Raw genomic sequence first — 27,532 nt, 5'->3', positions numbered from 1 at the left:
CGGATCCCGCTGGGCGCGCTCCTCCTACGCCGGTGTCAGGTTTACGGAACCGAGAGCTCCCCTGCCGGACGCGCGGTGGCCAGACGGCCACAAGGATTCCATTCGCCTCACCCGGCCCGGCTTGGCCCTGCCCGGGCGCGCCATGTTCGCGCGTGGGTCCCGGAGGCGCCGCTCCGGGCGCGCGGTGAGCGAGACTCAGGGCAGCGGTGGGGGTCGGGGTAAACTGAGGCCCGGGAGAGGGAGCAGGGGATAGGGATAGCGAGGAGGCGCTCCCAGAGGATCTGGGAAACCCCATCCTCAGGGCTCCCAAACCGGAGGGCCTGGGGCTGCTGGAAGTATGTGGATGAAGGAACGTGGAGATCTGGTGGCCCTTGCTCCCTAATCACCTTTCCGCACACCTTTATCAGCACCCCGGGGACCTGGTGCACTCCCCTCTCGGGTGAATTATGGGAGGGGATTCTGAGAGCCAAAAGATTGGGTCCTGGAGTCTTAGATTGAGCAGGGGCCTCCTGAGCTTATGAGAAAAGGGACCTCCCCCTGTACCTTGGCGGAAGGTGAACTGAGGAGTGAGGCCCTACACTCCTGGGGTGCCCTAATACTGAGAGTCGAGTGGTTGGGATTTGTGAGGAGAGGGCTTCCAGGCTTCCACTTGAGCCAGGAAGCTTTTGACTTCCTAGATGGGAGGGTCTCTCTCTTCCTTTGGAGGGGCTGTCTGGGTGGGGTCTGCATTTGGTGGTCCAGAAGAGTGAATAGCCCTAGGATATGAGGGGTAAGGGCCAAGGCTTCTTGGGGTGTGGGTTTCTGAATGGCTCAAGGGCCTCCTGCGATCCTGGAGGAGGGTCTCAGTTCCTTGGGTATGAAAAGGTGAAGCCAGGGTTTCGGGGATGGGCTCTTGTGCTTCTGAAAAGAGGAGCAGGGTTCACATGGGGATCCCAAGTAAGGATGGGGTCTCAGATTCCTACCCTGTGGAACTGGAGTGCTGTTGGCTTCCTGAGTGGAGAAGGGGCCGAGATGAGCCCTGAGAGGAGACACCCAGATTAGGGGCTCTGCTCTGGTGGGGAGAGTACTCTGAGTTCAGGGGGAGGTGTTTTGAGGCCTGGAGGAGTCAGAGGCTGGTGGGAGGTGTCGGGGCTGGGTGAGGGGAGTCCGATGCTGGCCCAGGGAGGGGAATTCCCTGAAAGGGGCGGCATATAGGGAGGTGGCCTCAGCTCCCCCGCCTCTACCTCGGTTGTGTCCCCCTCCCCCGCGCTCTGGGCTCTGTCCCAGCCTGCCCGGCGTTGCCCTGGTGGGACAGGCCCCGGCGTGTGGTTGCCGGCCTCAGAGTGGAGAGGCGGGCGTTGACTTCTCTCTCCCTCCCCGCCCGCGCGCACCTCGCCGGGTCCCGCGTCTGCCCCCTCCCACTACAGCCTCAAGAGGCAGAGGACCCAGACCGCGGCCAGCCCTGCAACTCCTGCAGGGAGCAGTGCCCCGGCTTCCTGCTGCATGGCTGGAGGTAGGTGACCATCCCAGGACCTTGTCTTCGTCAGGGTCCTGCTCTTATGGGAACCTGCCCTTAGGGGAAGCCCCCCCCCGCCCCGACTTAGGCCACGCCCCTAGGCTTGAGCCAGGTCTTAGAGAAAGCTCAAGTCCAGAGCCCCTCCCCTGACTCATTCCCAATTGTCCAGTTCCCAGGAGAGCCCCGCCTACTACACAGCCCCGCCCCAAGAAGTGTGCTCCAAGTTTCTGAGTCCCATCTCTAGGGAGATCCTCCGTCCCAGGCTCTAAGCACCGCCCACTGACCTCCAGCCCCCTTCTGGGGCTCAGAACTCCTCTCCCAGACCAAGGTCCTATCCTCCTAGTGGAGCCCTGTACCCAAAACGTCCCATAAAATACCACAGACAGAGCCCTACTCACCCAGGCTCAGAGCCTCAGCACAAGCTAGAGCCCGCCCCTAGGGAAAGTTCCCCCACCACGTCCAAAGTCATGAGAGGAAACCCCTAGATTTATAACTCCAATCTCAGACTCAGAGCCCCACCCCTACTCAGGCTCGTTGCCGGGAGAGTGTGACCCAAGTCCCAGTGCTGAAAGTCAGGGGATGGCCTTGAGACCTCCCACAGCCCCACCACCACTTCACATCCTCAGCCCAGGCCCCACAGCCCCACTCCCAGCTCACAGCCCTGCCCCCAGCTGGCCGCTCTGCCCCTCACAGCCCCGGCCAACTCCCCACAGTAGTCTGGCTCACAGCCCCACCTCCGCTCAGCACTGCCCCCAGGCCCCTGTCTGGCTCGGAGTCTTTTGCTGGTGATAATCTGAATGTCTCTGGCCCTCAGTTGGACTTCCTTGGGCTGCCAAGGGGTCCAAGTGGGCCATCCCTTAGGAACTGACCCCCCATCCTGGTCCCCTCAGAAAAATCTGCCAGCACTGCAAATGCCCACGGGAGGAGCACGCCGTGCACACAGTGCCTGTGGACCTGGAACGCATCATGTGTCGGCTGATCTCAGACTTCCAGCGCCACTCCATCTCTGACGATGACTCCGGCTGTGCCTCGGAGGAGTATGCCTGGGTGCCCCCTGGTCTCAAGCCCGAGCAGGTGACCAAACGCCACCACCCACTCTTGCTCACCAGTGGGCACACACACATGCACACTCAAGTGGGAACCCATTTCCAGGGAAACTGTAGGGTGCGTGGTCAGACTGTGCATATCCTTCTGACCCCTCTGTGGTCTAGCAGGGAACCCTGATTGATCACTGGGCCAGTTCCTCAGGACCTGTTCACCCCTCTCCTGTCCTCCCCTTACCTCAGGTCTTATCCCAGCACTTCATTCACTACATTTCCATTGATTGATTCATTCAACAAACAGTCACTGAGCACTTACTGCATGTCAGACAATGTTCTAGGCACTGAGAACACAGCAATGAACAAAACACAAAAAAATACATCTGCCCACATGGAGGCTGTATTCCCAAAGGGAGCAAGAGCCAATAAGCAAACCTGTAAATATATGTCAGATGGTGTAAGGGCTATGGAACAAATAGAGCAGGGAAGTGGAAGAGAGGGAGGGGGGGGAGAGAGAGAGAGAGATGTTAGAATTGTAAGTAGGGTGCCCAGGTCAACCTCTGTGAGAGTATGATGTTTGAGCTTCTTGAAGGAGGTGAGGATATGAGCCATGCAGATATCTGAGGTTAGAGCAATCCAGGCAAGGAAAACAGCTAATGCAAAGGCCTTGAGGCAGGAGTGTGCTTGGCGTGTATGAGAAACAGCGAGGAGACCAGTGTATCTGGAGCACAGTGAGCAGTGGGGCGAGTGGTTGGAGGTGAGGTCAGAGATGGCAGAGGCCATGGACAGAACTTTGACTTCCACTCTGAATGAGGGAGAGGACACAAGAGGCTTGTGAGCAGAGAAGGGATGTGATTTGTCTTAGGACTTAACAGAATCCCTCTGGCTGCTGAGTGTAGAATGGACTTTAAGAGTGAGGATGGAAGCAGAGGGATCAGTGAAGGGGAGGCTACTGCAATGGTCCAAGTGACTGATGATGGCGCTGGCAGTGGAAGTAGTGAGTGGTGGTCAGATTCTAGTTATATTTTGAAAGTAGAGCTGAGAGAATTTGCTTGTGAGTGTGACAGAGGAGTCAAAGATGACCCCAAGGATGGATGGATTGACTGATATGGGGCAGGCCAAGGCAGGAGCAAGTTTGAGGGCTAAGAGCATAAGTTTGGTTTTGGCTATCTGGAGTATGAGATGCCTGTTGGACATCTGAGTGGTCACATTGTCTGGAACTCAAGTGAGAGGTCACAGGGCTGGAGGTATGCATTTGTGAGGCATTAGCCATGAGATGGTATTTATAGCCATGAGGGTGGATTCGATTCCCAAGGGACTGAAGGTAGACAGAGGCAAGAGGGCCAGGGACTGAGCCTGAGGACCCTCCCACATTTAGGGGTTGGCCAGTTGAGGAGGAACCAAAACAGGGACAGAGAAGGAGCAGCCAATAAGGTAGGAGGAAACAAACCCAGGGCTGTGTGGTATTCTGGAAGCTAAGGGAACAGAGTGTTTCCAGGAAGAGGGAGTGATCAGCTGTGTCCAGTGCTACTGATGGGTCAAGTTGGATGAAGACTGAGACCTGAACAATGAGTTCAGCGATGTGGATATCATCAATGACTATGACAGGAATAGCTTTGGAGGAGAGGCAGGGACAGAGGGGGTGGGGAAGCCTGACTGGGCTGGGGTCTAGAGAGAATGGGAGGAGAGGAAGTGGAGACAGCAAATGCACACAACTCCTTCAAGTAATTTTGCTATAAAGGGGAAAGAAAAGTGGAGCAGCAGATGGAGGGAAAAGTGGGGTCAAGACATGAGGGAACTCTCAGTATGCTTAGGAAGTGGCAGAAATGATCTGGCCTGTAGGGAGGAGGGGGTCAATAGAAGTTCCCTCATGATGACTTTAATTTTCTCAGAAAAGTAGGGACCCACCATCCCACTGCATCACCCCTAGTCTCAATTGTTTTCTCCCATCCCCCATGTCCTCCCAGGTATACCAATTTTTCAGCTGCCTTCCAGAGGACAAGGTCCCCTACGTCAACAGTCCCGGGGAGAAATACAGGATCAAGCAGCTGCTGCACCAGCTGCCCCCACATGACAGTGAGGTGAGGAGACAGAAGACAGGAAGGGCATGCCAGGTAGGAGACACAGCCTGGACAAATGCTAGGCAGCTGGAAAGAAGTGGGCAGGGTCAGAGGTGGAAAGGTGAGCTGATATGAGGTGACAGGTCTGGACAGGCAAAACCACAGCTGTGCCTTGGGAGAAGAGGTAAGGGGTGGGTATTTCAGGCAGGAAGCACCATCTATATAAAGGCCTAGAAGTAAATTTTTTGAGCATGGATGAAATTTGGAAGAAGGCTGGGGGCAGGCATCAGGGGAGGAGCCTGGAAGATCCCCACTACTCCAGGCACAGTACTGCACAGCCCTGGAAGAGGAAGAGAAGAAAGAGCTCAGAGCCTTCAGCCAGCAGCGGAAGCGGGAGAATCTGGGGCGTGGCACCGTGCGCATCTTCCCCGTGACCATCACTGGGGCCATCTGTGAGGAGGTGAGCCATGGAAGGCCTCAGTGAGTAATGGTGCCTTTGCTCCAAGCCCTGGGGTACAGGGCCCATCTGCCAGGCTCTGGAAAGAGTTTTCTCCCCTCCATGCAGTCAGTGTACATGGGGCGTGGGCTATCTCTTTGGTCCTCTTATGCTTGAGACTTGTCTTTAAGAACCAACCCACAGTGGCAGGGCCTGTCTCTAGAGCTGGGTGATGGGTGGGATTTGTCTCTAAGCGCCCCCTGGTGGGTGGAGCCTAACCTTAGATCTTACTGTTAGGTGAGGTCTGTTGCTAAGATCCCCCAACTGGGCCTGGCCTGTCTCTATGGTTTCCCCAACCCCCTGAAGGGGAGACTTGCCTTTAAGGCCACCCACGAGAAACAGAGCCTGTCTCTGTGGTCTCCCCCAGGAGCAGCGTCCAGGGCCTATCTCAAAGTTACCCCCTGAATGGGGCCGGTCACAAAGGCCACGGGGAAGGCCCACGTGTGACACGCCTTGGCTGACCCCCATCCATCCTACCATCTTGATGATGGTGACGGCGTCCACCTGTCATTTGGCAGTGCGGGAAGCAGATTGGAGGTGGGGACATCGCCGTGTTTGCCAGCCGTGCAGGCCTGGGTGCCTGCTGGCACCCACAGTGCTTTGTGTGCTCCACGTGCCGGGAGCTGCTGGTGGACCTCATCTACTTCTACCATGCTGGCAAGGTCTACTGTGGTCGCCACCATGCTGAACGCCTGCGCCCGCGCTGCCAAGCCTGTGACGAGGTTCGTGTCTCTCTGCCCAGGGGTGTGAACGGAGGGGTGGGCAGGGGCAGGCCCTTCTGATGGCCATGGATGGCCTTTGCCCCCCAGATCATCTTCTCCCCTGAGTGCACAGAGGCCGAGGGCCGGCACTGGCACATGGGTCACTTCTGCTGCTTTGAGTGTGAAGCATCACTGGGAGGGCAGCGCTATGTCATGCGTCAGAGCCGCCCCCACTGCTGCGCCTGCTACGAGGCCCGCCACGCGGAGTATTGTGATGGCTGTGGGGAGCACATTGGTGGGTGAACATGGGACTGGATGGGGGATGGATGGACAGCTGGGTCACAGCCCCACCCCCAGGATTCCTCCTGGGGGCATCTTTCAGGCCCCATCTTCCGTTATACACCATACTTTAAGTCTAGCTCCAGCACTGTAGCCCTATACCCTTCCCTGCAATTCCATTACGTGTCCCCCATCACGCCATACTTTCTAAACCCGACCTACACTAGGCACCACTACACATCTAGGTCCACCTCCAGAGTGCCCTCTAATTCCTAGCCCTGCCCCCCACCAGAGCTACCCTCCTACCCTCTCAGCCTGGCCCCTACTCCAAGCTATGCCCTATTCTCTAAGACTCTCCTCCATCAGCCTAGGTAAACCCTACCTTCTAAGCCAGACCCTACTCTCTAAGACCCACTCCCTTCCCACCAAGGCCATGCCCTACCTTCTATGTCCTGCCGCCACCACCCAGGCCTCTTCTTCAGGTCCACCTTCACTCTCCTCCCACCTGAAGCCACCTCTTAATGTCTAAGCCTGACCCACATCTTGGAGTCCAATGTCTACCCCCACCCTGGGAAAGAAAGGGAGGCAGAGGAGACATTTATCAGCCAGTTTCCAGGAGAGAAGGATGAGGAAGGGCCCCATTCTGGAGAGGGGGGGGGAGAGGGCATCTCCGGGTACCCTGCCTCAGATTCCCTGCCTCTTCCCAAGAAGGGCCCCTATTCAGGAGGGTTGGGAATATGCCTGGGGCCTCTGCCTCAGTTTTCCCCCTCGTGTCCATCCCCGCAGGCCTGGACCAGGGCCAGATGGCTTATGAGGGCCAGCACTGGCACGCCTCAGACCGCTGCTTCTGTTGTAGTCGCTGTGGGCGAGCGCTCTTGGGCCGCCCCTTCCTGCCACGCCGTGGCCTCATCTTCTGCTCCCGAGCCTGCAGCCTGGGGTCCGAGCTCACGGCTCCGGGGCCCGGCCGCCGCAGCTGGAGCGCAGGCACGGTCTCCACACCTCTCACAGCCTCTACAGCCTCTTTCTCTGCTGTGGAGGGGGCGTCTGAGACCTCCACCAAAGGCACCAGCACCGAGCCAGCGCCTGGTGAGCCAACCTTCCAGCCACACCCAGCCACTCCGGTGCCCCCGCCTCAACCCTGTCCCCGCCCCTTGATTCGCCCTTCACCTGTGGCATCCCTGTGCCATCCCTGTGCCCTTCACCTGTGGCATCCCTGGCCCTGCCCCCATCACAGCCCTGGCTCCGTCCCCAAACCATTCCAGGCCTAGTCTCCATCCCCAACTACACCCCAACGTGAACCCTGGTTCCACCCCACTTCTGTACAGGGCCCTTCCCCTACCTCAACTTGTCCCAGCTTGAGCCCAAGTTCCTCCTTTCCTCCAAACCCTCTACCCCTCACCCTCCGCCCCCAGGCCCCGCCCCCATCCTATCCCAGACCCTGTCTGCTCCAGCCTATGCCACTCCCCTTTCACCAGAAGCCACGCCCCCACCCCGGCCACACCCCATACACCAATCCATCTGGTCCTGTTCCTCCTGCTTTCAACCTTCCCTCCACCCAGAACCTGCCCCAGGCCTCACATTTCCCGGACTTCCCACCTCGCTGCGCCGCCCCATGCCTGCCTCCACTTTTCCAGTCCTGATGGGGGAGAGAGAAGGCCCTTTCCAAAAGCCTCCCCTGGGCTGGGGTAGGGGTGGGGCGAGAGATACAGGGAGTCGCTCCATCTCTGTCTTTCCAGCTGCAGGCCCCGAGGAGCCTGCCCGCTTTCTGAGAGGGGCCCCTCACCGCCACTCCATGCCCGAGCTGGGGCTCCGCAGTGTCCCCGAACCACCCTCAGGGCCTCCCGGCCAGCCGGACCCGCGCCCAGAAGATGGTGCCTTTGATCGCCAGAGCACCCCACGCGTCAGCTTCCGCGACCCTTTGGTGTCTGAGGGAGGTCCGCGGCGGTCCCTGAGTGTGCCCCCAGCCCAGCGCCGCAGGCCACGCAGCCCCCCGCCCAGGGGCCCCACACATCGCCGCCACCATCACCACCACCACCACCACCACCATCACCGCCGCCGCTCTGGCAGACGTCGCCACCATCAATGTGACTTGGGATCAGGGTCGGACTCGGGATCTTGCTCCAGCTCGCCTTCCAGTCCCAGTTCCGAATCCTCAGAGGACGATGGCTTCTTCCTAGGGGAACGCATCCCACTGCCCCCGCACCTGTGCAGGCCAATGCCTGCTCAGGACACTGCAACTGAGGCCCTCAATTCCCCATCTCCACAGCTCCCCGGGAACTCTCGCCCAGGGATGCCTCGCCAGGCCAGAGACAAGAACTGCATCGTGGCTTGAAGGAGTGACAGTTCTGGAGGGCTGCATTCTCAAGTCAGTGTAGATGATGACCCAGCCCCGCAACTTAAGTCATAAATCCCCTGCCTTCCTCCCTCCTTCGTCTGTTTGTATTCCTGAAGTAATTTAATATTTGTTTTAAAACAGGCCTGGCTTCTTTACCTCCTTGCTCCAGCTGCTCCAGCTCCCCCCAGTTTTCCCCCTCCTGATGCTTGAGATTTAGCTAAATTTGATCAAAGGATTAATTTATTCACTATCATATGTTCTAATAATCTGCTTATTATTTATTTATTCCTCCACAGAACCCCTCTCCTCCCACACACACATGCACACTGAGAAGGTTATTAGGAGTGGGTTACAACCTGGGGCCTGGAGTCTGAAATCTGAGGCACCCTCTTCCGTCATTTTGCGGCTTAGGTGGGGGCACTGTCCAGGCAGAACTGGTGTCTCCGTTTGGATACTGCAGAAGGAAGGGGAACCTAGGCACACGCATAAAGGTGGCCATACCCAGAGGAGTTGATTGGCAGCCTGGAAGACAAATTCTCGCGATAAAGGCACTTTTACCTCAGTAGGGGGCTGGGAGTTGACTGGGAGTGTTGTAGTAGGGGCGGGGAGGAGTTATTTCGATGGAGGTGTTATTTGCAGGTTGCTGAGAGAAATGAAGGGAGTTCACCTACACCGGGCCATCTGCGGGGTCTGCAAGAGGAAAAGAGAGAACACATTGGCTGGATCCATATGTCCATTTTGCAGATAAGAATACTGAAGCTTGGGCTTCCCTGGTGGCGCAGTGGTTGAGAGTCCGCCTGCCGATGCAGGGGACGTGGGTTTGTGCCCCAGTCTGGGAGGATCCCACATGCCGCGGAGCGGCTGGGCCCTGTGAGCCATGGCCGCTGGGCCTGCGCGTCTGGAGCCTGTGCTCCGCAACGGGAGAGGCCACAGCAGTGGGAGGCCCGCGTACAGAAAAAAAAAAAAAAAAAGAATACTGAAGTTTATGGTACTTATTGGCACTAAAGCCTTAAGTATCAATAAGAGACAGAGTTGGCATTCATGCCCCTTGGGAGACCCATTTTCTTTTCACCCCCTTAGCAACACCCCCCCAACACACCCACACACTTACCAGTAGGGGCTGCTGTATGTCTTTGCTGCCGCAAGGGGAAGGTAATGTAGGCATCATAGCCAAAGAGGCATGCAGCGATTAGGCCCAGCACCTGGGGATGGGAATGGGAGTGAGGTGGGAGTGGATTAGGCTGGTCAGCCTACTCGGCCTCCTACCTCCTTGTATCCACCACCTCCAGTGACTACCCTATGATGGTAGCTAAAGCCCCAGGTTGGCAAGCCAGAGAGCCCCAGGGAAAGGCCAGAGACTGGACTGTAACCCACCCTCCCTCTTCCTAGTACCTTTCAACACAGTGCAGCCACACAGTGGCCCCACATATAGGGGACGCCATTCATACTGTACATTGAGACAAAGCTCTAGCAGATGGTATAGTCTAGTGTATCGACAAAGGGGCCACCTCTCTGTGCTTCCCACAAAAGTCCCTGTGTCGGACAAGGGATGGCCCTTTCAGCAAATGATTTAGGGAGTAAAACCAGGGCCTGGGTCAGACTTTCCTACAGGCCCTGAGGACAAGTGTGACCTACTGTGGGTGACACACTTTCTGGCAGAAGCAGAGGCAGAAATGACCCCAGGGTCCTCAAACCCCTCTCTCTGTGCTTTGGAGCTGACTCCACAGCCTTTACCCCTGCAACGATTTTGGAGTGGTTTCCTCTCTCAACAAGCACAACAATGGAGGTGATCAGGTAGAGGATGACCGCTACAAGGGTTCGGAAGAAATCCTGTGAGGTGTAGGGAGAAGAGGGAAGTCAGTGTCCAGAGTTCCCCCCACAATCCCAACTTCCCGAGCCCCTCCCTAGCCTTGCCATTGTGGCCCCTTTCTCACACTCCAAGGCCAGTTGATGATCTGTATCTTGGTGTGCAGGTCACACATGTAGACGACAAAGAAGATAGCAGCAAAGACCATCTCTATCACTGACAAGAAGGAGTATCCTGATGTCGAGGCACCGAAGCAGATCAGAATCACCAGGCACAATATCTGGAAGGATATGTGAAAGGGGGCCTCGATCAACTCCCAGGGCCGAGGGGACTGGTTTAAATTGGGGGTCTCAAACTCAGATGCGTACCAGGACTGGGAAAATGACAAATAATAATAGCTAAACACTTACTGTGTGCACACTGTGTTGCAAATGTTGTTCTAAGAGCTGTACAAGTATTAATTCACTCAATCGTCACATCACCCTAATGAGCCGGGTACTATCATTAGTATCTTTATTTTATAGATGAGAAAAGTGAGGCACAGAGACATGAAGTGACTTATCCAGGATCACCCAGCTAGTAAGGAGTAGATTTAGGTGCCTCAGTTTCCCCTCCTTTCCCTTCTAGGATGGCCTGCCGGGAGTGGTGCCTCCAGGTGTTTTTTTGTGAGCACTCGCGGCGCCAGCTTCAGGGCTTTGACAGGGCGGGACATGCGGTTCTCCCAGCAACCTCTTTGGGAAACGGTGAGAGCGATACCAGAGGGGCAGGGCTCCATTAAAGGCGCCGCACCCCTTTTACAAGTGACTCAAAGGAGGCGCCCACTTTAAGAGGGACGGGAAACCGAGGCTCCCAAATAGCTGAGGACCTCCCACCCCACCACAGAGAGGCGAGGAAGAACTGGGGGAGGGCTGGTCACCCTACCCCGCGGGACTAGTGCGCGGGGGCCCCACCCCAACAGGTCCCGCCCCTGGGCGCTCTGCCAACCCTTCCGCCAGTGCCCAGGCCGCGCCACGCCCTGACACGGGATGCACCCCAACACCAGCCCCTGGGGACCCCTTCGATGAGTCCACCGATAAGTCTATGGGGTCTCTCTCCATGGGGCCCCCCATATGCCCCTATGGGCCTCTTGCCTGACCCCGTGAGCCAGCAGCTCCCGACCACCTTCTCCAAACTTCACTGACTCGTCCTGCGTGCGCCCCTGGGTTCGGGCCTGCGCCACCAACCCACGCACCCCTCGCTCCACTGCCAAGAGGCCCGGGCCACGCGCCTGTCTCCCCCGGAGCTGCCCCGCTCCGCGTAGTCGAGCCACCCCACCCCGCCTTTGCCCACCCGCCAGTTCCGGGACGCTCACAATCTCAGCAAACAGGAGAATTCCCTTTCGGGTGCGTGAGAAGTTGGTGCAGGCGGCCCAGCAACCGGGGGCCGAGAGGCGCTCGGAATCCGCCATGGCGTGGACCGGAGTCCCGAGAGGCGCGGAGGATCTGCTCGCTTGCTCGTGGGTTCGAGGACGGTGCACACCCAGCCGTCTTGCCCGCCGTCTGGCCGGGAAGGGGGCCCCGGGGAGAAGGAGGGAGTGAATCACCGCGCGGAGCAGAAGCGGGCGGGGCCGGAGCGGGCCGGGCCAGGTGGCCGCCGCCCCGGAAGCCCCCTTGCCCCTCCCGCCAAGGATTCTCCCCGCCCGGCGCACAGCCCCCAGGGCGTCCCATCTACGGGGGCGCCAGCCTCTGAGGCTTGGCAGTTCTGTGAACCATGTGTTGCAGTGGAGAGACCCTTCACGCTTTTAGCAGCCTAGGGCCGCCCCAACTCAGAACCATGGGGATTTGGCTTTGGAAGGGAATGCCTCAGTTTCCTTAGCTGTAATAACGGCCGAGGCCAGGGTTAAACTCAGGTATGTTTCCAGAATTCGGAATATCTTGGATTTTAGAAAGTTTTCTCAATACATATAAGGTATATTATTTAACACTCTCGGCGGGGTCTGAGACTGCCCCGTTAAACAAACAAACAAACAAACAAAAACACGTTAATATTTCCTCAAGGAATGGTGTGGACATTCACAGTAAGTGGGATAGGCCAGGACCAAAAATTTTTCCTGGTTAAGTCAGGCCAAGTTTTGTAACCAAATTGTGCCCAACTTGTGGGAAAACTGTTGGTTTCCAAAGCTTTTTGGATTTCGGAATTGTGGATAAAATATCGTGGACCGTGGAATAAACCTCTTAGCAGTGATGGAATGAGATGTCGCCAGTGCACAGGCTGAGAGAAAACAAAGGCTGTTGAGCATCAAACTGCTTGGTAAATGAAGGGTGGACGTTATTTTTTTTTATTTTTTATTTTTTTGCGGTATGCAGGCCTCTCACTGTTGTTGTGGCCTCTCCCGTTGCAGAGCACAGGCTCCGGACGCGCAGGTCCAGCGGCCATGGCTCACGGGCCCAGCTGCTCCACGGCATGTGGGATCCTCCCGGACGGGGGCACGAATCCACGTCCCCTGCATCGGCAGGTGGACTCTCAACCACTGCACCACCAGGGAAGCCCCGGATGTTATTAATAGTGTCAGAGCTCAGGGTCTGTTTCTCTGTTCTGCAATTCTAGGGAGGTCCTGGCCCCAAGTGTTGGGCTTCCATTTCCTGGTTCTAAGTAGAGGGGCTGTCAGCCCAGTCTTAGATGAAGAATGGGGAAGGAGCACAGCTTTATTTATTGCCGTGAGCTTGGCAAGATGAGAGGAAGGCTGCTGGGTGCCAGACTGGGTGAAAAGGCTGATGACATTTGAAGAGTGTGTTATCCTGAGCGAGTCATTTCTCCTGACTCAGCCTCAATTTCTGCGTCTGAGACATGCACCTGGTCACGGAATCAGGATCTCCCCCAAGATGTGCTGAGGGGCACACTCTCTCCAGAGTGAGTGTTGGTTTCATTCTCATCTCATCTGAGGAGAGGAGAGCCATGGCTGGAAGGCCAGGATGGTTCAACCCAAGGGCCTGCCTGCTTCCCCCCCACCCCTGAACCTAGGGTCCCACAAAATAAGTAAGGGGCTCCCCTCTTTCAGCCCAGGTTGCTGAAAGAGGGATTGGATAGTGGAAGGCATGAAGCATACCTTTCCCAAGGCTGAGTGTTTGCTTTCCAACTCTGTGAGGCCATGCCAGAGTTTCTAGAACAGAACAAACTCTGCTCTGTATCAGGGCCTTTGAACTTGCTGTTCTCACTGCTGTCAATGCCCTTCCCCCAGTTCTACAAATAACTAGCTTCTGGTCACTCAGGTCCCAGATCAAATATTATGTCTTCAAAGAGGCCAGCAGCCCACCATCATTACCTCCCCCACCATAACCTTTTGCTATCTTCCTCTCACTTCTCTCTGAAATTATCTTTTATTTATTCATTTTCTTGTGTCTTTTCTGACATCTGTCTACACCCCCCCCAACTACCTCAGCTACACAAGGTTAGAAATCCTTATATTTCATTCCTCCAGCATCTCACCAGTGTCTATCACAGTGCAAGGTAAACAGTTGGGGCTTAATTAATACTTGTCAGATGCAGGTGAGATTAAGAGGACAGGCTTGCGAATCGGGCAATATTAAATATTGCCTCCATCCCCAACTTCCTCAAGCTATTTATACTCACCGGGCCTCATTTCTCTCCTCTGTGAAATGGTCACATCGGGATTGTTGAGTCGATGTGTAACTAGATGGAAATAGATAGTGCCAGTAAAGCCGGTAGCCAGGATAAGACCAAGTAAATGGTGGCTGGCAGTACTATCGATATTATTAGTCTCCTGGGTGTGACTGTTTTTATAGGACTGGGGCTCTGGAGCCCTTTCCTGACTTCCCTAGAGCCACACTTCTACCAGGCTCTGAGTTAGGGTCAACTAGAAGCCCCAGTGCACTCCCCCACAATGCCTACAGCGCTAATCATTCAAGGGTTCACCTCTTCACCTCTTTATACCCCAACTCCCAGCCTAGCTTTACAGTCCCTCTCTCCTCCCCAGCGCCACCTTGGACACTCACACTCGGGCCCTTTCCCTCCCTCACCTCTCCAGCCCCTCCCCGTAGGGAGTAGAGTTGCCCATTCCCCCCAGATCACAGCTTCCTTCGTTGGGGGGATGGGACGAAGTGTTCAGGATGTGGTGACAGCGGAGGTGACTGGACATTTCTGGCCCCGGTCAGCGCCCGCACTGGGGCTACACCGGAATCTGGCTGGCCATATAAGCCCTGGCTTTGGGGCTCTGTTCCCGGGACGGAGGAAACTCGGGCCTCTCCCAGGACCGGGAACGCCCAGCGTGTAGCGTGTGCACACAAGCACAGCTGCAGTTCGTCACCATCTATGGAAGAGGGGGGCGCGGCCCAGGGTTCTAAAAGCCTTTTTTAGCGCGGTCCGCTGACTCACACCTTCCTGGCTCCGCCCCGAAGGGGGCTACGGGGCCCCAGCCAGTGCCGTGAGGGTGGCAGTCTACAGCCAGCCAAAGCTCGCAGACCAGGCTGGAAGTGAGAGACCGCAGGTTCTTGGCGAAGGAAGCCGCCCCGGTTCTAGCCTTGCTATCCAGCCCAGCTGAGGGTCTGGACGGTTCCTGGCCGGGGTTGTGGGTACACTGGTGCACTCCCCGCCACAACAGGCCCACCTCTCCATTCCCCACGCCACGCGCAATAATTAACTTTGAGCCCTGCACACGTCCAAAAAAGTGAAATGAATGGGGAGAGAAGCAGGAGTTGGCGAAGGGGAACGGCGTGGGGCTATGCCGGCAGAAGCGAAGACCTCTCTAGAGGCATGAAAGAAACAGCAGGAAGTAAGCTCGCCAGTGGTTGCTAGAAGAGGCCCTCCTCGCAACCAGGTCGACCCACCCGCTGCTTTACGGGTTGGTCTCTGGCGCCCCACCCGGCCTAGAGCACCTGGCAAGTTAAGACTGGATTGAACCATTTTATTACCTCCCCCACCCGAAGCAAGAAGCGCAGGGCTGGCCAGTCCGGGAGGGCCGTACCACTGACGCCTCGAGGGGAGCGAGGGCTGGTCGACTGCGAAGCAGGAGGGGGGAGAAGACCAAGGAAGCTCTCCCCATGATGCTAGTGAGCGGCGGGCGGAGCACGCCAGATCCAGGTTGGGCAGTACCAAGTGACCCGTCTGCTACAGGCTCAGTGCCTCCGCCTTCCGGCTGCCATCTCCAGGGCTAACTGCGCGCCCCCCGGGACCCCTAGGGCTCGCGAGAGCCGTTCCTCGCTCGGCACCAGCCAGGGTCCAGGGGAATCCGGGATGTGGTCGTTGGGGTCCTCTGTGCGGCCCTCAGGAGGAGGAACCGCGGGGTCGTCCGCCACTCCTGGGCTAGACTCCGGGCTGCCCCGGGTTTGGGGCGTCGTACGGGGTCGAGGGTGCTGAAGTGCGGAAGTGCTGGAGCTGCGAGACCTCGTCACCTCTGGTCCCCCAGGATCTGCACTGCGATCTGGGGATGGCAAGACTGCAGATTAGATTGGGCGATAGGGTGGGGAACGGAGATGGGGCCCCTTGGCTGAGGGTGGCCGGCAGACTCGAAGGGCTGCGGGAGACAGAGACCCCAGTACTTAGAGAAACCTCCCTCAATGAATGGACACGCCCTTCAGGAACCGGAGCCACTCCTCAAGACCTGACACCTCCTTTCCCGAGTCCCCTCCCTTCCTGGATGCAGAACACTCCCCTCAGGAATCAATTCCCACAACTCCCAAAGGAAGTCAAACCCCTCCCATACAGGATCCCAGACTCTCTCCCTTGCTCATCCCACCTTCCTCAACTCCCAACCCTTTCCCTAATGGATCCCTCGTCTTTTGGGACCAGACCCCCTACCCTCTGGATCCCCATCCCATCCCCTCTCCACTGAGACCCACTCTGCTTTCCCATCTGAGGACCACGACCCTTCTTTCTGAACAACCACTTTTGCCCCAACCCCCTCTTTTCTCTTCCCTCCCAGTACCTCAAAAGCCTCCCCTCTGAAATCCACCCTTATTCCTATCCTGGGACCCCGGTCTTCCCATCCCCACTTTTGAAAATATCATGACCCTCACAAGCACCAAGCCCTGATCCTCCCCATTGAGACCACCAAACCCTTCTCACCCAGGTCCCCAGCCTCTCCACTCTGTGACCCTCTTCCTCTCACAGATCCCTGACCCCAATCCTCTGAGAAACCCACCATCTTCTTTCCAGGGCCCTCCCACCCCCTCAGGCTTGCCGGGGTGGGTCTCAGGAGGAGGCCTGCTTAGCACAAGGCAGAGCCGGGGACCGCCTGCGCGAATCCGATCCATGACCTCGGCATGGGTGAGGCCCTGAGTTGACTCTCCATTGATGTGGAGCACGAGGTCGCCAGGCTGCAAGAGTGCAAGGCAAGGGGTGTTGTAGAAAGGTCAAAATGGAGAGCACATCGACAACAGGATAGGACAGTGCTGGCACCGTCGAATGGAGGGTGCCTTATGCTTCACCTGCAAGCGACCGCAGCGCTGTGCCGGCCCGTCCTTCAGCAGCCCGCGCACTGCCAGCGGAGCGTCCCCGCCTGCATCTCGGCCTCCACTTAATGTGAAGCCAAAGCCCACGGAACTGCGAACGAGTTCCACACAGAACTGATCAAAGGCCTGGGGCGGCTTCGAAGCACGACGTGCCTTACCCTCGGTCACTTGGGGCGGCGCGGTACGTGTAACCAAGGTCTCTGACCGACGATGCTGGAGTAAGGACACAAGTATACATACACTGCCGGTCTCGAGGCAGGTGGCCTCGAAGGAGGACAAGGTGGTACCTGGGGCCGGTGTTCCACGAAAGCGGCATGAGGAAGGCGACTGTCTGTGACCTCTATGTCCGCAGAATCCAGCACGCTAATGGCTGGGGGATGAAAAAGGCAGACGAAAGGGTACTGTAAAGAAACTATCTAGGACCAGCCTACTGAGTTAATATTTCTAGCCTCATCTCATTCCCTTGCCTCTGGGATGCAGAGACAGACATGCTCATCCATTAAACTAGGCTCCACCCACAAAATAAATATCCTGATCCCGCCTTCTTAGCTAATAACCCTGGGACCAGCTCTTTGAATAATCCTAAAGATCTTCCTACCTCCCTCTAATAACACGCAGATCCCGCCCCTCATATTAAACCCTTAGGCTCACCCTGCAGGGTGCTACTCCAGGAATCCGCTGCTGAAGATTCCAGGCCCCGCCCTCCAATCAGCCTATAAACTTCAATCTTTTCCTGACCTTTCGAGCCGCTACCCCAGTGCGCTTATAGACTCCACCTCCTTGACTAACATTCCAGGCCCGCCCCTTAGCCAAATGCCCGCCCCCAACCCTCTCCAGGCCCCGCCTCCTCAGAAATGCCACTCGAAACCCCGCTGACAAAACTAAAGATCAAGCTCCGCACCCACAACTAACCTTGCAACGTTCACCTACTGCAGTAACCCTCTCTGTGTCACCTCCTAGAGGAATAGTCTAGGCTAACCCCAGCACCCTCGAATCACCGCCGAGGCCCGTCCTCCCAACTCACACCCACTGGCCCCACCCAGGGGAGTAACTAACACTCCTGGGCCCGCCCCCCACAGAACCCCGCTCCACTCCGACCGCGCCCCCTGGAGGCCCCGCCCCCATCACGCACCCTCCTTGGGGCGCAGGCGCAATGTGGCGCCGGCCCGGCGTACCAGCGCCGCCACGTCGGCCGCAGCTCGGGCCGCCAGGGGGCGTGCGTCCAGCCGCGCCAGGAACTGCCGGGCTCTGGGGCCCGCGGGCGGGGGAAGGCCACGGCCTGCGCGAGTGAAAAAAACAGATCAGGGCCCACCCTGAGTCTCAGCGACCCCCTACACCCCCCCCACGACCGAAGACCTAGAATGCCCCTCAAGATCCCGAGACCACTACCACGATACTTCTGAAAGTCACCGACTGCCCCTCTCATCTCCCGCGACCCCCGACCATCGCGGGTATGCCCGTGGACCCCCAACTGCACCCACGATATCCCTGGACAGCTATTTAACCCCAATATTCCTGGACACCTCCGAACACCCTGTGAATAACTCTGGAGGTCTCTCACTGCCCCCCTATAACTCCAGATTCCAGACTCTTTCCCCGAACATCGAGAAGGATCCCGATTCCCCCACATGTCCCAACAGAACACGGTCTGCCCCCTGTGGCCCAGGCACCCCCGATTCCCCTCCAGTCATCCTAGGCAGCCCTGCCGGCCCACATATCCCCAGAGCCCCCAGCCTAACCCCCCACAATTCACCAAAGACCCCGAGTGCCCAGGTGTCCCCAGTGACCCCGGGCAGAGCCCCTCCGGCACACCTCCCCGGAGAGTCCGGAGAGACCCCCGGGTCTGGTGCGCCGCCCCGCAGCGCGGGTGTGTGTAGGGCGCCTCGAGCCCAGCCCGGGCCGCTGGGCCTCAGCCCTCCACCGCCGCCGCCCGCAGCCGCTAGGGCGCCAGGGCTGCTTTGTTTACCACCTGTCAGAAGGAAAAGGTGAGGAGCAGACAGGCGGGGCGAGGGCTGGCAAGGACGCGCCAACTACCCTCCCACCCCGCGCCCCGTACCTCCTCTGCTCCCCTTAGGGTCCGTGGCGCCCCCCGCGCGTGGCTCCATGACCCGTACTTGGCCTGGTGGACGCACTGCCGCCAGCGACGCGTTTGGAGCGCCCGGGAGCGCTCACCTGGCGGCCCGCCCGGGCTTGGACGCGGCTGAGGCCGGCCGGTCCCGTGCTTGGCGCCCCAACCAGCGCGGTGACCTACCTGGCGGCCGCCAAGGAGGCCTGGCCCTGGGAGCCAGCGCGAGCTCTTGGCTTCGCTCTGCCTCAGGCGCTGACTCTCTTTCCCAGCATCATGGGAAAACTCTTTCCGCCCTGGGGATGGTGTTATTCCACCTGTGAGAGGGGGAAGTCGAGGCCCAGAGAAGTTAAGGGCCCCACCCGAGCTCTGACGACTAAAAACGGGGTGCAGAACCGGAACCCAAGTTTACCAGGGTATTCTCCAGCCTCCACCAGAGCTCTGCACATCGTAGGCACTCAGTAAATTTGCAGTGAATGTTTCCCTACTGGGGGACTGGAAGAGTACGGTGGGCTGGGGAGGAGGGTGCCCTTGGAGCCTTTGGGAGCTCCGGGAGGCTTCAGGGGCCTGAGGATGATCGGGTTGGGGGACTCAAAAAGTAGGGAAGGGCAGGTCTCCTGGAGAGTGGAGAGGCAGTAGGAGCCTGGACTTGAGGAGCCTTTGAAGGCACGTGGTGGGGGAGGGGACACTAGCCAATGAGAGGGGAGAAATGAGGCCCTTCCTAGGTTTGAAAAGGGGTGGGGCGTGTCTGGAGATAAAGCCCCCAAGGGTGGAGCACTTGGGTAGAGTGCTACTGAAGTGGAAGGAGGAATGGGGAGCTGTGAGAGAAGGCCTGTGGCCACCACTTTGTGGAAGAAGAAACTGAGGATGGGAGGGCCCCAGGGTCGCACAGTCAGCCAACAACAGCTGGGGTCTCAGGCAGCTTACCCCCAGCAGTCATCTGGTCCATGACTGTTTCATTATGGGATGTGAACACACTGTTTCCTGATGTCCATTCTGCCAGGCTGTGCAGCCTCTCTCATCCACCTTTCAGGGTCCTGGTTTTGTTGTAGTTGAAAGGGCTGAATGGTCCCTGCTTTCCTTCCTCCTGTAGTCCCATGCCCCTCCCATCTCTGACCTGACTTTGTCTGTGGTGGAACACACTGGACCTCCTTCACTGCTCTGCCCTGTTCTTGTTGTGACCGAATGGGGCTTTCACAGCTCCCTAAATATGCCCACTGTTATTCCCATCTCCCTGCTTTTGCCTATGCTGTTCCCTCTTTCTAGGAGGCCTTTCCCAGCCTTTTGTCCACCTGGAAGGGGACTTCATGTTATCAAGGCCCAATTCAAAGTCTTCAACCCTGCATTCTTCCATTTCTGAAAAGAAAGAACACATATTTATATGCAGACGATGGATGGTTGTCCCTGCAGAATTGTAAACCAAAGTGCTTCTGTCTGTGGGGATGAGTCCAAGCTGCTTTCTTTTCCTGAGTCTTCCCAAGACAACTGGGTTGAGGAGAAAAACCAAGGCTGAGCCCTAGGCATCCATATCCTCTCCTCCACTGGGAAGCCTTGGCACTCTCTCCTTCAGGGCCCAGTCCCCTTTCCTTCCCCCAGGGACCTCCCCAATCCTGCAGGGCAGTGCTGGTCACCAGGATCACTGGCCTCTCTGGGCATCTGCCTGCCTGAATGGGGATCCGCTTTGTCCCTCTTGGCCACCCCCGGGAGTCCAGCTGATGTGTGCACTCCCAGGGGTCCCCAGCAGTCCCCAGCATAAGATGGCTACATCTGCCCACCTTCTCTTCAGAGAAGACAAGATGCTTTCTTTGTATAATGCTGTGTAAACCTCTTACGTATGGCTTGTGGAATGAGAAATAAGGCAACACAAGGCACAATTATTACCCCAGTTTTATAAATTAGGAGAAGGAGGCCCAGAGAGTGAAAGCAACTTACCGTCGTCTGGCCCTGTTCTTACTGAGACTTCAAGCACTGAAGATGGAGATGGCAGCTTCCAATCTGGGGTTTGAGGCTTGGGGAACCAGTGATTGTGGTAGAGGGGTGCTTAAAGATTGAGGAATGGGTGCCTGAGCTTCTATAGATTGCTTGATGGGAGGGCCTTGCAGAGGAGCATTGTGGAAAGTTCAGGATGGTGGATGGTGAAGGGAGTTTTCCAAGTATCCGGCAGCCTGGATGTTTCAGAAATGGGGCAAGGAGCTTACCAACTGGATGGGGTCTCGAAGGTTTGGAGATGGGGGATTGTTTGAGACTGGGAGATGCTCAATCTTAGGGGAGTTTGAAAAGGAATGGGGTGTCCCAGGATGGCCTCAGGGATGAATGGTAGGGACGGGACCCTGGGTGAGAGTTTTCTGAGAGCTGATACCAGCAGGGCCACAAATCTGGGGATAGGGGCAAGGATTGGGGTTGAGGGAGCCATGCTCAGGTCACCAAGGCAGCTGGCAGGGTTGGGGGGGGCAGACAAAAGGCAAACCCTAGCTACAGACTGTGGAACCCTAGCTACTGCTTTGTCTGGACCCTCAGTGTACCCCTCTGGGAAGTGGTGGTAATGAAGTGTGCATGGTAAAATTGCCAAAGGATTAGGAATAAACCTTCCATACCACCTGCCTTGTGCCCAGCCAACCTGTGGTAGCAGCTCTGGTGCTTATCTTTAATCAATATTGATTACAATCAGGCTGGACAGGCCAAACCCCCTCTTAGTCATGCACCATTGTGGGTTTAAACCAATGCATTCTTAGCCTTATCCATTCATGAAAATAAGCCTTTTGCCCCTTTTAGCGTCACCTAATTCATGGATTTAAGTCAGTCCCTCTCACAACCCCACCAGTTCTTATTAATTTTATCAAATATTTCTTCTTTTTAAGAAATAGATCCTTTTTAAAGGGATTGAGTTTAATTGACATAAAATTTGTTAGGTTTTGAACTTGTTACTGAACGAGATTCATTTGTTCAACACTCAGCAAGCCAAAGGCTGAGACAGCAAGGTCTGCAGCAGAGAAAGGGTTTATTCACCACCTCCCCAGAGGCACAGGGCTTGAGATACTTATGGGATAAAGAAGCAGGGTGGTCTTAGGCCCAGGGTAAAGTGTTTGGAGGCAGGGAAAAAGTGAGGCAATCGATGTTCTGCACAGGTGTATATGAGTTACATGCTTCTTCATGGAATGCATGTTCAAAAATGGAGGTGCTTAGAATGATTGGAGGGTGGAGTTTTCGGCCCTCTGATGTCAAAAGGTCATTCATCAAACACCTGTGCAGGCCCAGTTTTGGGTTCGGTGGTCCCAACCAGTCTTAGCTGGCTCGAATGGGACAAGAGATGACTCCAAGTTCCTGGAAAACAGTGGTAAGCCCCATTACTATAGAAACCCATATGTCAGAGGTGTTATCTGTAGGGGGTGGTAAAGGAGTCAAGAATAATTAAGGCGAGTTTGGTCAGTGAAGGCAGGTTACAAGCAGAGGGGTTTTTAACAAGCTGTTCCCTTACCTGCTGTTCTGTAAGACAAGCTCAAGAATTTCTGTCAGGCACCTGAACAGAAACACTAACCCTATAGGGCATGGTTTCAAACTGTTTACAACTGTGAGACCATCACTACAATCAAGATAGGGAACACAATCCTCACTGCCAAAAGTTTTCTCCTGCCCCTGTGTGATTTCTCTTTCCTGCCTGCTGCCCCCCCCTTGTCACCAATCTACTTTCTTTCACTGTACATTAGTTTGCATTTTACTAGATTTTTATATAAACAGAATCATACAGAATGTACCCTTTGCGTGGGGAGGTAGGTCTTGCTTCTTTCACTTAACATAATTATTTTGAGATCCATCCAAATTTTACATCCATTTTTATTGCAGTGTAGTATTCCATTGCATGAAAATTCCAGTTTGTTGATCCATTCACCTGTTGATGGACATTTGGGTTGTTTTCATTTTGGGGCTATTAACATATGCTATGGACTTGTGTCTCCCCCAAATTCATGTATTAAATCTCTAACCCCCAATGTGATTGTATCTGGAGATAGAGTCTTTAGGAGGAAAATAAGGTTAAATGATGTCATAAGACAGAAGTTCCCTGGTGGTCTAGTGGTTAGGATTTGGCGCTTTCACTGCTGTGGCCCGAGTTCAACTTCTGGTCAAGGAACTGAGATACTGCAAGCCACAGGACGTGGCCAAAATTTAAAAAAATGTCATAAGAGTGGGGTCCTAATCTGATAGGATGTGGCCTGATAAGAAGAGGAAGATCTCTCTCTCTCTCTCTCTTCCATGTGGGGATACAGAGTGAAGGTGGCCATTTGCAAGCTGGGAAGAGAGCCTTACCAGGAAGCAAACTGGCTAGCACCTTGGTCTTTGACGTTCCAGCCTCCAGAACCGTGAGAAATAAATTTCTGTTAAGTCACATGGTATTTTGTTATGGCAGCCTGAGATGACTAAGACAACAAATAAAGCTTCTATGAACATTCATTTAACAAATATTTGTGTAGACATATGCTTTCATTTCTTTTAGGTAAATACCTAGGAGTGGAATGGCTGGATCATACATGTAAGTTTAACTTTTCAAAGACACTGCTGGACTTCCCTGGTGGTCCAGCGGTTAAGACTCAGTGCTTCCAATGCTGGAGATGTGGGTTTGATCCCTGGTTTGGTAACTAAGATCCTGCATGCTGCGAGGTGCAGCCAAAAAAAAAAAAAAAAAAAAAACCGATACTGCCAAACTGTTTTTAAAATGCTATATACCATTTTCCATTTCCATCCACAGTATATGAGGGAATTCCCCGGGGGTCCATTGGTTAGGGACTCGGTGCTTTCACTGTCTGGGGCCTGGGTTCAATCACTCGTTGGGGAAATAAGATCCCACAAGTCCCACGGCACGACCAAAAAAAAAAAACTAAACAGTATATGAGAGTTCCACTTCCTCCACACGTTCACAAACAGTTGGTATGGTCAGATTTTTAATTAACTTTAGCCATTCTAATGTGTGTAGTGGTATTTCATCATGATTTTAACTTGCATTACCCAAAAGACTAATAATATTAAGCATTGTTTACACGCTTATTTGCCATGTGTATATGTTCCTTGGTAAAGTTTCTGTTCAAATCTTTTGCCTCTTTCTTTCTCCACAAAGTGGTGGCCACAGGCCTTCTCTCACAGCTCCCCATTCCTCCTTCCACTTCAGTAGCACTCTACCCAAGTGCTCCACCCTTGGGGGCTTTATCTCCAGACACGCCCCACCCCTTTTCAAACCTAGGAAGGGCCTCATTTCTCCCCTCTCATTGGCTAGTGTCCCCTCCCCCACCACGTGCCTTCAAAGGCTCCTCAAGTCCAGGCTCCTACTGCCTCTCCACTCTCCAGGAGACCTGCCCTTCCCTACTTTTTGAGTCCCCCAACCCGATCATCCTCAGGCCCCTGAAGCCTCCCGGAGCTCCCAAAGGCTCCAAGGGCACCCTCCTCCCCAGCCCACCGTACTCTTCCAGTCCCCCAGTAGGGAAACATTCACTGCAAATTTACTGAGTGCCTACGATGTGCAGAGCTCTGGTGGAGGCTGGAGAATACCCTGGTAAACTTGGGTTCCGGTTCTGCACCCCGTTTTTAGTCGTCAGAGCTCGGGTGGGGCCCTTAACTTCTCTGGGCCTCGACTTCCCCCTCTCACAGGTGGAATAACACCATCCCCAGGGCGGAAAGAGTTTTCCCATGATGCTGGGAAAGAGAGTCAGCGCCTGAGGCAGAGCGAAGCCAAGAGCTCGCGCTGGCTCCCAGGGCCAGGCCTCCTTGGCGGCCGCCAGGTAGGTCACCGCGCTGGTTGGGGCGCCAAGCACGGGACCGGCCGGCCTCAGCCGCGTCCAAGCCCGGGCGGGCCGCCAGGTGAGCGCTCCCGGGCGCTCCAAACGCGTCGCTGGCGGCAGTGCGTCCACCAGGCCAAGTACGGGTCATGGAGCCACGCGCGGGGGGCGCCACGGACCCTAAGGGGAGCAGAGGAGGTACGGGGCGCGGGGTGGGAGGGTAGTTGGCGCGTCCTTGCCAGCCCTCGCCCCGCCTGTCTGCTCCTCACCTTTTCCTTCTGACAGGTGGTAAACAAAGCAGCCCTGGCGCCCTAGCGGCTGCGGGCGGCGGCGGTGGAGGGCTGAGGCCCAGCGGCCCGGGCTGGGCTCGAGGCGCCCTACACACACCCGCGCTGCGGGGCGGCGCACCAGACCCGGGGGTCTCTCCGGACTCTCCGGGGAGGTGTGCCGGAGGGGCTCTGCCCGGGGTCACTGGGGACACCTGGGCACTCGGGGTCTTTGGTGAATTGTGGGGGGTTAGGCTGGGGGCTCTGGGGATATGTGGGCCGGCAGGGCTGCCTAGGATGACTGGAGGGGAATCGGGGGTGCCTGGGCCACAGGGGGCAGACCGTGTTCTGTTGGGACATGTGGGGGAATCGGGATCCTTCTCGATGTTCGGGGAAAGAGTCTGGAATCTGGAGTTATAGGGGGGCAGTGAGAGACCTCCAGAGTTATTCACAGGGTGTTCGGAGGTGTCCAGGAATATTGGGGTTAAATAGCTGTCCAGGGATATCGTGGGTGCAGTTGGGGGTCCACGGGCATACCCGCGATGGTCGGGGGTCGCGGGAGATGAGAGGGGCAGTCGGTGACTTTCAGAAGTATCGTGGTAGTGGTCTCGGGATCTTGAGGGGCATTCTAGGTCTTCGGTCGTGGGGGGGGTGTAGGGGGTCGCTGAGACTCAGGGTGGGCCCTGATCTGTTTTTTTCACTCGCGCAGGCCGTGGCCTTCCCCCGCCCGCGGGCCCCAGAGCCCGGCAGTTCCTGGCGCGGCTGGACGCACGCCCCCTGGCGGCCCGAGCTGCGGCCGACGTGGCGGCGCTGGTACGCCGGGCCGGCGCCACATTGCGCCTGCGCCCCAAGGAGGGTGCGTGATGGGGGCGGGGCCTCCAGGGGGCGCGGTCGGAGTGGAGCGGGGTTCTGTGGGGGGCGGGCCCAGGAGTGTTAGTTACTCCCCTGGGTGGGGCCAGTGGGTGTGAGTTGGGAGGACGGGCCTCGGCGGTGATTCGAGGGTGCTGGGGTTAGCCTAGACTATTCCTCTAGGAGGTGACACAGAGAGGGTTACTGCAGTAGGTGAACGTTGCAAGGTTAGTTGTGGGTGCGGAGCTTGATCTTTAGTTTTGTCAGCGGGGTTTCGAGTGGCATTTCTGAGGAGGCGGGGCCTGGAGAGGGTTGGGGGCGGGCATTTGGCTAAGGGGCGGGCCTGGAATGTTAGTCAAGGAGGTGGAGTCTATAAGCGCACTGGGGTAGCGGCTCGAAAGGTCAGGAAAAGATTGAAGTTTATAGGCTGATTGGAGGGCGGGGCCTGGAATCTTCAGCAGCGGATTCCTGGAGTAGCACCCTGCAGGGTGAGCCTAAGGGTTTAATATGAGGGGCGGGATCTGCGTGTTATTAGAGGGAGGTAGGAAGATCTTTAGGATTATTCAAAGAGCTGGTCCCAGGGTTATTAGCTAAGAAGGCGGGATCACGATGGTCATTCGGGTGGCCGGAGCCTGAATGATTACTTGAGGGTCACTGCCTAAGTAGTAAATGGGGAGCGAGGCCCGGATGAGTTCAAGGAGATGAGGCTAGAATGTTTATATAGGGGGGATAGGCCTATGCTGTTTCATTGGAGGGTCATTAACGGTTTTCTTAGCCTCTTTCATCCTTCAGCCCTTCAGTGTTGGAATGTAAGGACAATAACATCATGGATAGTCACTTGTCCCAACATCCCCTTGCCTCCCAGCCAGGGTTCCTAGCATGGCAAATGAAGTCAGGTTTTAAAACCTTGTGTACTTTTGGGAAGGTTGAACAGTCCATCCTTCCAAGACTTCCTTAATGAATCTTGGGCTCCTGGATGGGGAGAGAGGGTGGCAGAGAAGGATGGGTGCTACAGGAGAGCAATGGACACGGCCAGCTGAGAATCCAGCACAAGCCTTGAGTCAATATTGGATGTCTCTCCATTTATTTAGGTCGTCTTTAATTTCTTTCAACATTGTTTTGTAGTTTCCAGAGTACAGTTTTTACACTTCTTTTGTTAAATTTGTTCCAAAGTATTTTATTGTTTCGAGGCTGTTGTAATGGAATTACTTTCTTAATTTCTTTTTTTTTTTTTTTTTTTTTTGCGGTGTTCGGGCCTCTCACTGTTGTGGCCTCTCCCGTTGCGGAGCACAGGCTCCGGACGCGCAGGCTCAGCGGCCATGGCTCACGGGCCCAGCCGCTCCGCAGCATGTGGGATCCTCCCGGACTGGGGAACGAACCCATGTCCCTTGCATCGGCAGGCGTACTCTCAACCACTGCGCCACCAGGGAAACCCCTTAATTTCATTTTTGTCTATAGAAATACAATTTATTTTTTTATATTGATCTTATATCCTGTAACCTTGCCAAATTTGTTTATTAGTTCTAATTGTTTTTTTAGTGGATTCCTTAGGATTAATTTGCAAATAGAGATGGTTTTACATCTTCCTTTTGTTAAAAAGAAACAACCAGGGCTTCCCTGGTGGCACAGTGGTTGAGAGTCCGCCTGCCGATGCAGGGGACGCCAGTTCGTGCCCGGGTCCAGGAATATCCCACATGCCGCGGAGCGGCTGGGCCCGTGAGCCATGGCCGCTGGACCTGCGCGTCCGGAGCCTGTGCTCCGCAACGGGAGAGGCCACAGCAGTGAGAGGCCCGCGTACCGCAAAAAAAAACCAAAAACAAAACAAAACAACCAGCCCAAAATGGAGTGACTTGTGCTAAGCCCCATTGATACTTAATAAGTAACCTAACTGTAGTTTCAGGCTATCCTACATTTGAATTTTAATCCAATCA

The 27,532-nt window shown here is 55.9% G+C and overlaps 3 protein-coding genes across 6 annotated transcripts; 1 reads left to right on the top strand and 2 right to left on the bottom strand.

Annotated features, from left to right (window-relative positions):
* The first annotated feature begins 77 nt into the window (after positions 1–77).
* On the top strand, positions 78–8,626 carry PRICKLE3 (prickle planar cell polarity protein 3). 2 transcript variants are annotated; one of them, XM_082610772.1, is made up of 9 exons: positions 78–184; positions 1,407–1,492; positions 2,386–2,569; positions 4,503–4,616; positions 4,918–5,055; positions 5,610–5,813; positions 5,901–6,087; positions 6,858–7,157; positions 7,808–8,626. In XM_082610772.1, the coding sequence occupies exons 1-9, from the start codon at positions 143–145 to the stop codon at positions 8,401–8,403; spliced, it is 1,851 nt and encodes a 616-aa protein (XP_082466898.1). In that variant the 5' UTR covers positions 78–142; the 3' UTR covers positions 8,404–8,626. The 2 variants fall into 2 exon arrangements, with proteins under 2 accessions (XP_082466898.1, XP_082466899.1); XM_082610773.1 differs by lacking the exon at positions 4,918–5,055 and having other exon boundaries at positions 7,808–8,557.
* A 37-nt stretch (positions 8,627–8,663) lies between these two features.
* On the bottom strand, positions 8,664–11,785 carry PLP2 (proteolipid protein 2). Its single transcript, XM_082610774.1, has 5 exons — positions 11,565–11,785; positions 10,341–10,493; positions 10,141–10,236; positions 9,518–9,608; positions 8,664–9,096 (listed from the first exon to the last, which is right to left on the bottom strand). The coding sequence occupies exons 1-5, from the start codon at positions 11,658–11,660 to the stop codon at positions 9,074–9,076; spliced, it is 459 nt and encodes a 152-aa protein (XP_082466900.1). The 5' UTR covers positions 11,661–11,785; the 3' UTR covers positions 8,664–9,073.
* A 2,756-nt stretch (positions 11,786–14,541) lies between these two features.
* MAGIX (MAGI family member, X-linked) lies at positions 14,542–19,001 on the bottom strand. 3 transcript variants are annotated; one of them, XM_082610500.1, is made up of 6 exons: positions 18,716–18,999; positions 17,792–17,938; positions 16,947–17,029; positions 16,636–16,872; positions 16,389–16,524; positions 14,548–15,629 (listed from the first exon to the last, which is right to left on the bottom strand). In XM_082610500.1, exons 1-6 carry the CDS (start codon positions 18,762–18,764, stop codon positions 15,325–15,327), a joined length of 957 nt encoding a protein of 318 aa, XP_082466626.1. In that variant the 5' UTR covers positions 18,765–18,999; the 3' UTR covers positions 14,548–15,324. The 3 variants fall into 3 exon arrangements, with proteins under 3 accessions (XP_082466627.1, XP_082466626.1, XP_082466625.1); XM_082610499.1 differs by having other exon boundaries at positions 14,552–15,629; positions 16,350–16,524; positions 18,716–18,998; XM_082610501.1 differs by lacking the exon at positions 16,636–16,872 and having other exon boundaries at positions 14,542–15,629; positions 16,350–16,524; positions 18,716–19,001.
* Between the last annotated feature and the right edge of the window lie 8,531 nt (positions 19,002–27,532).

Source organism: Mesoplodon mirus, assembly GCF_964341445.2.
Source record: "Mesoplodon mirus genome assembly, chromosome: X".
NCBI lineage: Eukaryota > Metazoa > Chordata > Mammalia > Artiodactyla > Ziphiidae > Mesoplodon > Mesoplodon mirus.
The sequence above is the reverse complement of the archived record's forward strand: the minus strand, read 5'-3'. Positions and strand labels throughout refer to the sequence as shown.